The sequence below is a fragment of the Nelumbo nucifera genome, chromosome 5, assembly GCF_055504915.1.
Source record: "Nelumbo nucifera cultivar China Antique chromosome 5, China Antique-T2T, whole genome shotgun sequence".
Lineage (NCBI taxonomy): Eukaryota > Viridiplantae > Streptophyta > Magnoliopsida > Proteales > Nelumbonaceae > Nelumbo > Nelumbo nucifera.
In genome coordinates this window covers 24,227,123-24,241,139 of record NC_142653.1, presented here as the reverse complement: position 1 = coordinate 24,241,139, position 14,017 = coordinate 24,227,123, and the positions used below count along the sequence as shown (strand labels likewise).

General features: G+C 39.1%; 1 protein-coding gene across 1 annotated transcript; it reads right to left on the bottom strand.

Moving 5' to 3' along the window:
• Window positions 1-7,184: 7,184 nt before the first annotated feature.
• LOC104595850 (dof zinc finger protein DOF3.4) lies at window positions 7,185-8,403 on the bottom strand. Its single transcript, XM_010256781.3, has one exon. It carries the CDS (start codon window positions 8,132-8,134, stop codon window positions 7,469-7,471), a length of 666 nt encoding a protein of 221 aa, XP_010255083.1. The 5' UTR covers window positions 8,135-8,403; the 3' UTR covers window positions 7,185-7,468.
• Between the last annotated feature and the right edge of the window lie 5,614 nt (window positions 8,404-14,017).

The window sequence follows — 14,017 nt, the reverse complement described above, 5'->3', positions numbered from 1 at the left end:
CACAACATATGTTCAGAATTTCCCCTCAACTTTCTGTTTCTCTCTTATTTCCTATCAAACCAAACATAGCCTAACCGTCCTTTTCTTAAGAGAGGTACCAAAGAGGATGTTTGAATTGCTCTCAAAGACAAAGATCTCAATAAGAAAAAAGAAATTACAGAGACCCAACATTAATTAATGGATCTACATTAGATGTCGGTTGCAGGTTTCATGGGTGACTTCCACGTCATAGAGCATTTTAGCTTGGTCCACGTCATAACATGATTAAGACATTAATCCTACCTTTATATATATTCTAATTCCGTTCAAGAGTAAGACTAATACCTTAACATAAAGAACCAACAGTCAATTCGAACTTTCAGATGAGGCACCATTTCTCACCTTTGGAGAAGGACTTTTGGATCTTCAAGTCAAGCCCATCACCTCTATAAATTGTTCAAACTCCATGGATTTTCAAACACACAGAGCAAGTATTGCTCTCAGTCTTCTGCCTGAGAGAACTTCAAAGATACCTTCTCTGTTTGTCATCTGTTTTCTTGGTTTGTCAGCTATGTTCACATGGGTTTATGATATATTCCATCTCTTGCACACTGGAGCAGCTTTCTGTCCCTGGGCTGGTGTGCAAGAGATGGAATGCATCATTAATGCGTGCCTTTCTTGCCAGTGAAGTGTGGAGTGTTATCATCCACTGTTGTTATGCATGAAAGCTGAGGTTCCCATGTCTCCAGGTGGGTATGTAGCTTGATTATACTTGGTTTTTCTCATTATTCCTGCTATAACAAACAGATTGCTGTATCCCCAAGCTGGATTGAGCATAATATTGTGCTATTCACTGTGACAATCAGGTCAATGATCCTTGCTTCTTCCTACAGGAGAGGCTCTACTTCAGAGGGTAGATCATAAACTCCCCATGATTTTCGATTGTGGGGTGGCAAAGGAATCAAATTTCATTGTTGAAATGGGATATTTGTGTAAGAAAAATTGGTGTAAGCTCTTGGGAAGATCATGGTTCTTGTATCTCGAAAAAAGAAATTCTCTTTGACAAATTTGAGTCTTTTCAGGATTTGATTCCTCATTATATTTTTCTTGATTATCAGTGGATTTGTATTTTCTATATATATTTGCAGGTTAATTCTTTCATGACGGATTTAATTGGTCTGAATGTAAGACCAGCTCGCTTACATATAAAAAACCCGAGAGTTTTAATAGGTCTGAATGCACTGGTGGACGTTAACAGTGCATTGAATCAATCATGGGTCACTTTTATTTGGAGACTTGCCTTTACTGTTTTCTTTGACTTCCTAGGCGCTTCAATGAATCACATAGGCTCTCTGTTATGCTTGGAAGGTATCAGTACAATTATTGATCAGAGGAACGAGCACACTGCAGCAATCGCGGCATCAATAGTGTTTTCAATCCTTGGTTGAATCAGCCAGTTAGACTGATTTTTGTTTGTTTGTTTTGTATCAGTGCAATTATTCATCACTAAGTTAGGGTTCGGGGTGGGTTTGTTTGTTTTGTATTTTTAGCCATTTCTGTCACCAATACAAATAATTTATATTTATCATACTCATTTTTTGTTTAATATGAAGATTATATTTATATATTATATAATTTTCATAAAAAATATGAAAATTATATATTAATACAGATGCATAATTTTTTTATATTTATTTATTATTTAATTAAAATGTCATAAATTGACCATTTGACCTAAATGATTGAACCACTGACCCGTCAACCACACAAAGCAAATTAAGGCACAACTCAGACTATGTTAGGTTGGGTTTTGGTCAACCCAAGCCCAACTTGAGGTTTTGAACCCCCCCAACCAACCTAGTCAGCCCCAACCCTAACCTAAACAAATATAAAATCCCTTGACCCAATCCCAGCCTGACCCAACTTTAGGTTGGATTGGGCGTTGGGCCCAACCTAGCCCAAGTTGCAGCCCTACAGTACAAGGCCTAAACCGATGGATTCGGGGTAAACTGCTTAAATAGTAAGCATTCAAAGGAAAGAAATATTGTATTGATTAGAATTGAAAGGTTGGATCACATTATTGCCCAGCTTAAACACATTATGGAATGGATACTGGATTCAATCTTCGCAAAACGGTGCTCACAGCCTTTTACAAATATGCATCGGGAACATTTTCATATTTGTATATTTTATTCACAGAGAGATATTTTCAATACACAGCTGCAAGTGGCTGTGAGCATAATGTGAAGAAAAATTTGTGAGGAATGGATCCAATTTCAAGGGGATGACGTTGTTGTCAACCACTCAACCCAAGTAGTAGCATAGGATCAATCAAATGCTCGTTAGAATAGAAAGACAAGGCTTCCTAATTTCCAATGTCGATCTGAATGGGCTTCCCAACTGATTTGGGCTTGGTAACACTAAATTGTTCCTTAATACTCTCATTAAAGGTACCCAATCAAGCTGATCTCCTGCCTCCAGTATACGGTTTACACTGAATCCTTGATCAAAATGATGATCTCGGGTTGGTTGAAATAGCATAATCTAACTAGTATTAATACTTATCAGGGCTGTAAAAAATTAAAGGAAAACCTCTCTGTTTGCTGTCCATTTTCATTTTTAAAATGATAAATTTTCCTTCAAATTTTGATAGCTTATTTTCCTAGCTTCCGAAATTAGTCTATTTTGGCAATGTATGACTTTGAAATTAAGGCCCCGCTTGCTTTTCAGTAAGTTATTTATCTGGATAAATACAATTATTTGGGTAAGTTTTTCTTAGGAAACACTTACCCAGGTAAGTGTATTTAATTAGGTTCTTTTATTTCCCAAGTAAATAAGTCAATGACCATTTGAACCATAAAAATCCATTATTAAAAAATGACATTTTTGTCCCATTCAAGTGTTGGAAATTTCCCCCTAGGTGGGAAAGTTATTTATCCACATAAGACATTTTTGTCCCATTCTAATGTTGGAAACTTCCCCCTAAATGGGAAAATTAATTATCCACGTAGAAGATAGGTATCACTTATCCGGATAAATGATATCCAGAAAAATGAATTTTCACTGATCCCCACATTAAATAAAAAAAAAGAACATGAAATTTTTTATTAATAAGAATCAAATCTCATTCACCAAGTTTCTCCCCTCTCAAAATCTAAAAAAAGAACATCTCCTAAAAAAATTAAAATAAAAATCATAGAAGGGGTTTGTACAATGGAAAGCATGTGCAAACTGCTAAGATAGAGGAAAATTTTGCACTATTATTCGTCATGTACTAATTAAATATTTGAGTTGAAGGTGGTACATATATTAAAAATAAGCAAAGAAAAAGAAGACAAGACAGATCGACAGGCACTCATTTCTCAATTGATGATCCATCCCCATGGACAATGATCGAGGCAATATCGAAGCCCATTGGAACTACCTGCACTGCATTCATGGATGGGTCTTTAGCAGAAAGAAGCATGCAATCATACCACGTGTGCTTTTGTCTGTCTCTCTAATTCATTTATTATTCAACTGGTTTTTCTAAAGAAAAAAAGTAAAAGCAGTTGAGAGTGTCAGAGGGCATTTGCCGCCGTTTAATGTTGTCCCAAACCCAAAGCTCTCTCTCTCTCGCTCTTGGTCTCGGTCCTTTCCTTGGATAAGCAAACCGGTGTACTGGTAGAGTTGCTAAGGCTTCTTCTCTATGTGTGTAGTTCTAATGTGTCTACGATTGATTATTAGTTGGCCACAAGCCTCCCTCCCATGAAAGATTGAATTAAGTGGTATCCGCTAGGCCTTATTCTTTGTAATTTTGTACTAAAATGTATTTAATTTAGGGTGCAAAGCTCGAGCTAAGGCCTAAAGGTGCTAACCTATTTTAGCACGAGCTCTTTAGTCTTTACAACATTACTGTTGGGTTTGCATTTTAATTTCAAAACAAGGGGTGCATGTGCAACCCATGAGCCCTGACTGCTGGGATTTCTTCAAACTCTTCCATATTCACCTTTCAATTAACATTTATTCATTTGGGTTTGGACTTGGGTGGCGTTTATGCTTGGTCTATGTTTGTTCAGAATTGGGAGATTTGGGTTGGCCATGGCTCCTCGAAGCTTGACCCATTCCAGCTATAATATATATCCAACGTATTTAATTATCTATATATGGACGGCCTGATCCCAACTCCCAGCAGCAAGCCCAGTCAAAGTCAAGTCTGGGCTTAAATTGGTGATGAGGCCTGGCCCTGGGCGTATCCAATTCGACCCAGATTGAACACCCAATCCCATCCGGTTGGGAATGGATTTTGTGGACCTAGTCCAATATAACACCCAGCCTATCGGCGGCCTGTATCGAAATCCATTTTCTTCTTCTTCTTTTTTTCTTTTTCTTTGAAATCGGTTTTGAGGGATCAATTTAAGGTTGATCTATCCCCTAAACCGGGTCAAACTCCAATATAACCCCTGTAGAAGAATACCATTAAGCCACTAATACAATATGATATCATATCAAAATTTTGAACCTTGTTAACAGCCTAACAGACTCGGCCTGAAGAGTGATGAATGAAGCATGGCGCCTGAAATTCAAAATCGTTGCCTCCATCCCTGTGTCCTGAGTCCTGAGCCTGGGACTCAAAAGTGAAAAGCAAGTTATTGATGATACACGGACACCCCACCTCCACCTCCCACCCCTATCCAGGCATCCAGGCCAGCGGCCACAGCTCACAACCGCACGCAGACCGCAGTGTAGGTAGAATCGTGATAAGCAAAAGCAACAGACATATATTTATGAATTATGTGGGAGTGAGTAACAAAAGGTCACAAAGCACTTGTTCAGTATTGTATTCCATGTCTGTGGGGGCCACAATCCAGCCTATACTCCACCGAGTCTTTAACGTCTAACTCCACCGGCCACCCCCCCATATGCTTTTTAAAACGGCCGCTTGGCCCTACCGTAACCGAACTTGGGCCCCTCCCCTCCTGCAACCTCAACCTCGTACCCTAACTCTCTATAACTGACGCTTCCTCCCTTTTATTTCTTATGGGTCCCATAACCATCACTCATGACTCACCCCACCCCACTCCACTGCTTCCCTTCATTCTTAAAATTACTCTCTCCCTCCCTGTATCGGACGATCAACGTGGGACGGCCTGACAGGGCATACTTACATGTGCTGTTTAAGGTTGCTTTCAGGGAATTCAAAGCTCTCTTAAATTGACTTAAAGCAGTAAATCAATGAGATGAATGAAGGACCAATCTGAACAACTGACCTTGCTATTTTTATTTTGTTTCTTTGTTTGGTGCAAAACGGGACTACCCCGAGTATGTAATGTAATGCGAATTTCTAGTCAATGCTTCATCTCTCTCTCTCTCTCTCTCTCTTCATATGTAGCGACAATAGCATCATTAGTGGGTGCATGTGTAGCAAGTGATGATGATGATCATTCATCACCCTTCATCCACAAGGGACCCATTTGTTTGATAATTGATAGTATTGGTCACGTCAAGTCGTTGTCGTAATTTCATCAAATTTGAATCCATCTTCTTCCCCCAATTTGGAAACTCAGCCCGGCCGGTGTCACCTAATAATATTCATCTCAACCCAACCCCCTATGCCCTATTTCAGTGAAAATGGAAAAACCCAATTCAACATCCCTACCCAACCCCCAACAAACTCCCCTTCTTGTGGTGGTGGTGACCTGCTGCATATAAGGGTCACAGTGCAATAATTAGCTCACAGGCCGGTCTGGTGTGGGCGTCTTTAGATGTTCCGGCAATTAGCTGACAGAGCAATTAAGATTAACCCAATTACCCAAGTCTAAACTTACAATATAATTCAATTTGATGAAAGACGGTTATGGGTTCCGTTTATGCCAACGAAGTTACATCAAAGGGTCTGTCTACACCAGATGTACTACTGATGGCGAGTTTAATTGCGCAGTGGACGATCGATTAATGGTGGGGAAAGCACAACAATAAACATTAAAGGATTACGTAAAAATGGATCTGCATTGAATATCGAGTCCAGTCTTAACGTGGATGGCCCGACTTGTAGGAGAGTGGAGACTCAACTCATTGGAACCACCCATTGGCAGGCAAAGACCCCCAAAATAGGCCACTTTTAAAACTTGAAATTTCAACCTGTAGAGAAATTATTGTAGAACAGGTAGGTGGCTAAAGCAAGGATGCATTCTCCTGAAAATTGGAGATATATCTAGGACGGGACCTCCTCTATCAGGCCAAATGGTCCGATATTCTTGTTAGCAACAAGCAGAAGCGCACAAAACACCCCTTTCAGACGAGACGATCATGTAGTCAGATACGGCCGTGTATGTAACTATGCATATGGGTGATAAACGCCACTCTAAATTGGTCCCACTTGGGTCGTTTGTCTTCCGGTTCCAGCCTAAATACATGAAAAGATTAGTCGGAATTAAGTTTTATAAAAAATAAAATCTATAACCATCCCGTTAAAGATTGTTCCAAAAGAGTTTTGAAGCTTCTTCTTTGGAAGAAGAATATGTATTAAACTATTAATAATGATCTGTCTGAGATTTATTTCTTTGGTGGGTCCCATCTCCTGTAAGGTTTAAAGTTCTGCCCTAAGCCTCTAACCAACCCATGTGATCATATCCAAAACTATCAATGTAACCGGTTAGCTGAGCTTAGCTTGGTTTACTCTCTCGCCCATCCCTGCTCAGGCCCAGGGCCCCAGCCCCATGCGACCGAGCAACAAAGCAACAATGCTCATGCTCTAATCTCATCAGTCCCCCCCTGGCTGGGGGCTGGCTGTGCCTTCTGCCAAAAACGTCGAGTCGGATGGAAGGACATAGTAGGAAGGGAGCACGTGTACCGTGACAACAAATGCAACTAATGCACCAGAACCCAAAACGATCTAGACAAAGACATCAAAGGCGGGAGAGAAGCAGCACCAGCAGTCAGCAGATTAGAGTGCACGCTGCATGATCAACCGTACATACATTTCCATCTCTCTCTCTCTCTCTACAGGAGTGACCATTTCTCATTTTGGACCTTTTCAATTCATGTACATTTCCCTACTCTGTTGGATTTATATACATGCATCTTTTTGAAACATTAGTTGATTTGTAATCAAAATTAGACAAAGTTAACAAGATTAAAATTGGGAATTGAATGAAGCCTCAATAGAGATGAGAGAGAGAGAGAGAATGAACTTCATCAGGAACTCCAAATTGGCAATAAGAGTACGTAAAAAAAAAACCTAAAAACAAGCTCCTCTTCTCATCTTCTTTCATCAATGTGTTCAATGCAGACCACACAAGCATTTACAGAACTTTCATAGAAAAAGGAGAAGAACAAACAGAAGAGGGAAAAAAAGGAAAAAATAAATCATGATCCTAATACGTACACTTATTTCTGATTCCTCTGTCTACAATCCATATCTTGTAGCCTATACTCGATCTATACCCACCAAGCAAAGACCCAAAAAAAGAAAATAACACCTCAAGTCAAAACCAAAGAAGAAGAGTAATCACTTCAGGCCTTTTCCTGGCATAGAAATGGCGAGGTCTGGCCAAGTAAAGCAATCTCCTTCAACGATGCCGCTTTCACCGGTTGCAACCGGCCAGTTGGTAAGACCACCACCACCACCGCCAGCGCTAGCGCCACAACCAATATCGACAGCCTCCAACAAGGGCCAGGTGCCTCGGCCGAGCCCAAAACCCAGGTCCTCGAAACCAGAGCTGAGGCCGAACCCGAACCCACCAAGTGCCAAGAATCCTGGGCCCTGCGTGTTCAACAACGAAGTAAAGCTCCCCGAGACGTTAACGTCGAGATTAAGATCACCGCGCGTAGGCAAGGAAAAGTCGGGATCAGGGGCGAGGGAGACGGAAGCTGGAGTGGCAGGAATGGGGTCCTGGGAAGAGGAAGAGGAGGAGATGGTGCGAGAGCGTTTGGCATTCTTGCGGCTGCCACCACCGATGGGGATGTTACGAAGGGTGCCGCCCTGGGTCCAGTATCGACGGCAGGATTTGCAGAAGTGACGGGGCTGCGACAGGTTGTAGTTGTTGTAGTAGCAGAACTTTGTGTTAGTGGAGTCGCAGCGTGGGCAGGGGAGATGCTCCTGCTCAGGCGGGGGAGCTGGAGCGCCCATGTGTTGTGCTTTTGCCAGTCGTCGATCAGCGGATTCAGACGGCATTTCTTTTGCTTCCTCTGTTTGTCGAAGGGACCGTGCCTGTGTGATGGAGAGAGAATGTGAGATGGGGTGTAGCTCTCTTTGTATGTATATGTGCTGGGCCTGCTGGCTCGAGCTAGAGAAGCTAGATAGAGAAGAGAAAGAGAGCGAGGTTGGAACTTGGAGCTCGGAACTCGGAAGGGGTTTGGGAAGTTGAGACGAGTGGGGCTTTTATGTATGTGTGTGGAGAGAGAGAGAGAGAGAGAGAGGAGAAATTCTGTTGGTGAACATTTTCTGATTTTCTGATACATGATATATAGGAGGAAACGTACGCATTGGGGGACTCGAAACTGAGAACAGCTTTACAGCCGTGGGTTCTGCCTGTGTGACATATGACCTTTAACGGGCATTTATTCGCTGGATTGATCTTACTCGGCTAGGCTCGACTTCTCCTGGATCGGATCTCTCCGAATCCGATTATAACAGGGACACAAAAGGGAAAAAAACGGGTGTAAATGAGAAGGAAAATTTTAGCAAGCATTTGATTTGATAATTATGAAGAGGTTAAATTGAATGAGCTATTATTGCTTTGCATTTTAGTGCATGAGAATTAATCAAATAATAAAACATTTTAGAGTATGATAATCAATCCAACTGCTTCAACTTAGGCGATAAGGATCGCAATGCATTAAATCATAAGGTAGATCCAAATTTGATTTATTCATTTTTAGATTCATATGAGCTTTTAATATTATTAATAAAATGAACTATAATACATGAACAAAATATATTGAAAAAGCTTTGCTTCCTGAAACCTGAACCAATGATTCTTCAATGAAAACATAAATTCAAACCATTATTATCGATTGAATGGTATCATGTCTTTCTGGTATCATAGTTAAACTTTAAAAAAAAATTAAAGCTCTTTCATTATCATAGATTTATCCTTAATTGAATATAGAGAAAAACATAAATTCAGGAGTTCTTAAAACACCATTTAAATTTATTATACCTATTTGAAATTGAGGTAGCACCAGTGAAATTCTTAACACCCATTTCTACTATAAACAATCACGTAGCAGACACCACGCAAACTATTTAAAGCCCAATAAAATATTTGAGAGTAAACAATGATGTTAAAAACATGGCGTCTCTCATTCTCCCACGCACCACCTTTACACTCTAGTCTGCATTTTTTAGACTTAAATTGTTGGTCATATTTTTTTTCCATTTTTGAGTCGAATCCAGGGAAAAAATTATGATGCAGAAAATATATGATATGGAAAAAGTTTTGATCAATCAAAACTCATCCATGAATTTTGATAAATAACATTTTATTTGCAATCACGTTTATAATTTCAGTTTATTGATCAGTTGTTTTGTCTGTATCATATTTTTTTCATATCATATTTGAATCCTATAACAAATACTAACATGCTTACACGATGTATCACTTTAAAATTAAAATGCTTTTTGTGGGTTTGATTAAATTTTCCCAGCATAAAAAAAAACAAAAAAAAAACGTGTTAAAAGGTTTCGTGAATCATGTGGATGATCAGGGAAGCGTATAAATACAAATATATATTGTGAGAATACAATAATATTTAAAGATACTTTATACAAGGTTTTGCATTGAACATATTTGTATTTACACTATTTTCAAATTGAGGTTTATAACTAGAATGTTTTAACATGCAAAACAGGATTCATATAGCCAGGGATGTCAATGGGTTGGATTAGTAGTAAACCTACACTTACCTGACCCTATTGGGTTAGGGTTGGTCAATGTTAATTGGGTTTCAAGTCAAGCTTGGATTGGGGTGGGTGGGGTTGTCAATGAACTTGTTCTGGATTGGACCCCATCCAAACCAAAATCAATTTGAATGGATTGGACGAACCAACAAGACATATTGAATTGGACAAGTCCAGATTTAATGGTCCAACAAGGTATTTATAGGATTGGATTGGACTTGGTCCGTCCATGCTGAATTTATATTGGAATGGGTTGGATTGAGCTAATATCTTGTCCATTGATAGAAGATAAGAACATAGGTGTCAATAGACTTGTTCATGGGCCGGGTAGCCCAACGGGCCGGCCCAGTCCGACCCAACCCCCAGACGGGCTTGCACATGGATTTTAGCCTGCGGGCTTGACCTCGGGCCTAAAAGTCCGGTTCGGCCCAACATTTTGTAGTTTCTTCTAAAACCTAAATTCCTAGCCGACTAACCCTTTCCCATTCCCTCTTTTCATCTTCTATCTTCTCTCCTCACTCTCACTCTCAAGAATTGGCATGAACCTAGGTAGGCAGCCATTGTTCTCAGTCTTAGAGGCGAGCTTAGGCATCGGTCATCTCTCTCTCTCTCTCTCTCTCTCTCTCGCCACCAGTCCTCTCTCTCACAGTTCTCATTCTCACTCACACTGTCGCACATTCTCAGGAACCGGCAAGCTCAAGCATTGATGAACTCAGGCACCGGCGCCAGCTGCGCCACCAGTGAACTCAGTCATCTCTCTCTCCGACAGTGAGTCCAACATTTCTCAACTTTGTACAAGTCATGCATTTCAACCTCTGTTACTCTGTGGTTTGTAGTATGTACAAGTTGTTAAGTCGGGCTTTGCGCTCGGGCCCAAGTTGTAGGCCCGTTGGTCGAGTCGGGCTCGGGCTCGAGTCTAAAAAAATTCTGTTGATGAAGAGCAAAAGCTTGGCCCATGAACAGGTCTAGGTGTCAATGGACCGGATTTGAGTTAGAATTAATCTAAATTAAAATAAATTTGAACATATTAGACAATCCAAACATTGAATTGGACCGGTTCAAAATATTCATTGGATTGGATTAGACCTGGTCCATTTGTAATGGACTCACATTGGACTGGATTGGGCCAAATCCAGTCCAATTGACACCCCTAAGGGTGCACCGTCATTAAACCTGACTGATTGACATTACAATATTAAAATATTTGTAAATATAAACTTGGTTGAGTATATTTGTATTGTAATATAAATAGGATGGAGTGGGTTGGATTTGATATCTTAAGGGTTTGTTTGGTTCACAGTCATAATTGGAATAGTCCATTCCCATAGTCTGTTTGGTTCAGTAGGAATGGGACTTCATTTCCAAGGGAATGGTAGAAAATAGCCATTTCCTTAAATGGGAGAATGTCATTCCAGTAAGAATGGGAATGGAATTCCAATTCTACCCAATCAAATAGTTGAAATCAAAATAGCCCATTCTAATTCTGATTCCAGACCCTTATTCCCATGAACCAAATGGGGCCTAAGTTAGGTCAATCAGGATTTGGTTGAGATGAATTTGTTCCGGGTCCAATTCATTCACATCCCTATGATATAGCAGATCCCATGATATTTTTTTTAATGTTCACACCAATCTTTCTCTCTCTGCCCAAAAAGAATATATGTTTTATAACTAAAAAATGTATGTACCCTCTACGTTCAAAAGCTATCTATTTTTTGTTTGATAATTTTTCAAAGAGATTACATTTTATAATATAAAAGGTAAATTACAAAGACCCTGCGATAATCCCCTCTACCTCAGATTCCTTCACATTTCTCTCTCCCTCTCTCTCCTCTCTCTCTCTCTCCCCCGATCTCTCTTCTTCCCCTTCTCCATCATCTACCACCACAGCAATGTCACCATTCTACATGTCATTTGCATCAACAATATCCAAGTCCTCACCCCAATCACCATTAGTAGCCTCTTCATCATCTTCCTCTGCACCCCTCCCTGCATTATCCAGCCCACCCTCAAAGATACCTTTCTTAACCCTCAATAAGGGCCAATCTCCTCCACAGAGAATAGGTGATGGAGGCATCAGAAGCGATAGCACTCTCCCCTTTGGCAAGGTTGGAACATTATCTCCCAATTCAGCTGCAAGACATTCAACAACATCCTGGAGACCATGGACAGCAGCAGTAACATATGCAAGGGGCAAATGGCCATCATTCTCCAAAATCTTGACACGCTCCTTGACATCACCCAAGTACAAGGCATTATGAATTTGGCCCCTCACATCATTTACGTTTTCCTTTTCCGACTTGTTGTTTCTTTATATTACCTTTTTTCACCTCCATCTCTCTCTGTCTCTAGTTGAAGTCTTGAAGACATAATCAAAAGGGTACCGGTAAACCCACTTTCTTACATTTCTTACACTGTGTTCTAGAATGTTGAAGGCGAATCTGGATTGTGCTATTGTTTTGATTTCAGTTTTTAGGTGTTTTTGGGCAATTTAGTTTTGAAAAGCTATTCTACACTGAGTTCCTGAATCTCTAGTGGAATGTTTGAAGTTTGAAGGAGAAATTTGATAATTTGATATGTAAACTTTCGATTGAGTTATGCCTTTTTGAAAAGCTATTCTACACTGAGTTCCTGAATCTCTAGTGGAATGTTTGAAGTTTGAAGGAGAAATTTGATAATTTGATATGTAAACTTTCGATTGAGTTATGCCTTTACTTGCTTTCTTGCAGGATTCGTGAGAATTTTGGATGAGCAGGAAGCCAACTGGTAATGACTTTTTTTGCTTTAGTGTGCTTGATCTTTGTTGTTGGTGTTTCTTTAATGGATAATATTCATTTTGTTTATTTGTTCTATTTTATTTCTGAATGGGAATGCCAAACTAGTTAGTTGGATGGCAAAAGGGCAAAAAAAAAAAAAGGTTAAATAGGTTTTAAGAGAAAAAAGGCAAAAAAAAAATAGAAAAAATTTAGTGAAATATTTTGGTAATTTAACGCATTCTATCATCTGACTTAACGGTCAATGAGGTCTTTGTCTCACCGTCATAGTACAGATGGGGTCTTTGTTGCAAAACAAAATACAGGGGTGTCTTTATCATAGACCCATAATACAGGAGGGTCTTTATAATTTTACCCTAATATAAATAAGCAATCGCATTGATCGGTCAGCCATTGGAATGTCAAAATTCTGAACATCGAATTGGATAGCAGCATATGTAGTTGCAATGATCTATTGATCAGGACCGTCCATTTAATATACTAGCTGCTAGCTTTCATCGATTATCGTCGTGTTCATTCAGCTTGTCAGTTCAAATGGCCGTGCAGGTTGGTGGCACTTTGATCATATTCGTTGATAGACTTTCTTCAAACATTCAAAAGACATATAAAACTTTGACTTTGAAACTAGTTCAAGAGTAAAGACATTAAGACATTGTAAATGAAAGGAAAGAGTGCTTTAGTTGAATTTCTATTTTAATTATTGTAACATTAATCTATATTATTATATAAAACAGATTTTTGCTTTGATTTTGGTGTAGCTGATAAAAGTTAAGTTTATTAGTTTTAGAAAAAGTTAAATTTGCTTAATTTACTTTTTACTTGTGTATATGTGTATTCTACATGCCGGGCTGGGCCGTGCCATGGGCCTGGGCTGGGTGGGCTAAGGTCCATGTAGTGGGCCTGGCCTGTGTCAGATTGGGCTACGGGTCAGGCCTTGGGTTTGGGCCCAATTAAGCTAAATTGTTTTTTTTGATATTTTGATTTTTTTTGTTAAAATACTTTATTTTCCTTAATTTAATAATTCCTTTGAGCTATGGGAACAAATTGGAAAAATAAAAAATCTTATAAAAAAATTAAAAAATACTTAAATACTTAACAAAATAAAAAATGGACAACAAATTGGAAAAATAGGAATTTTATTTCTTGAATTTCAACAATACGGTGGTCAATGAATAATCGATGAATGAAATATAGAAAATGGAATAAAATATAAAAAAATAAAACAATTATAAATTGAAAATAAAAAAACTACATTGTTGAAAAAATAAGAACTAATATAAATAAAATTGAAAAAAATTACAATAATTGAAATGATAAAATATCGAGTATACAAAAGAAAAAAAGTTATTGAATTTATCATATTTATTCAAGTTCAACTTCC

Bases quoted from the DNA above. Each gene is read 5' to 3' on its own strand.
- LOC104595850 (XM_010256781.3), bottom strand. From the start codon at position 8,134: ATGCCGTCTGAATCCGCTGATCGACGACTGGCAAAAGCACAACACATG.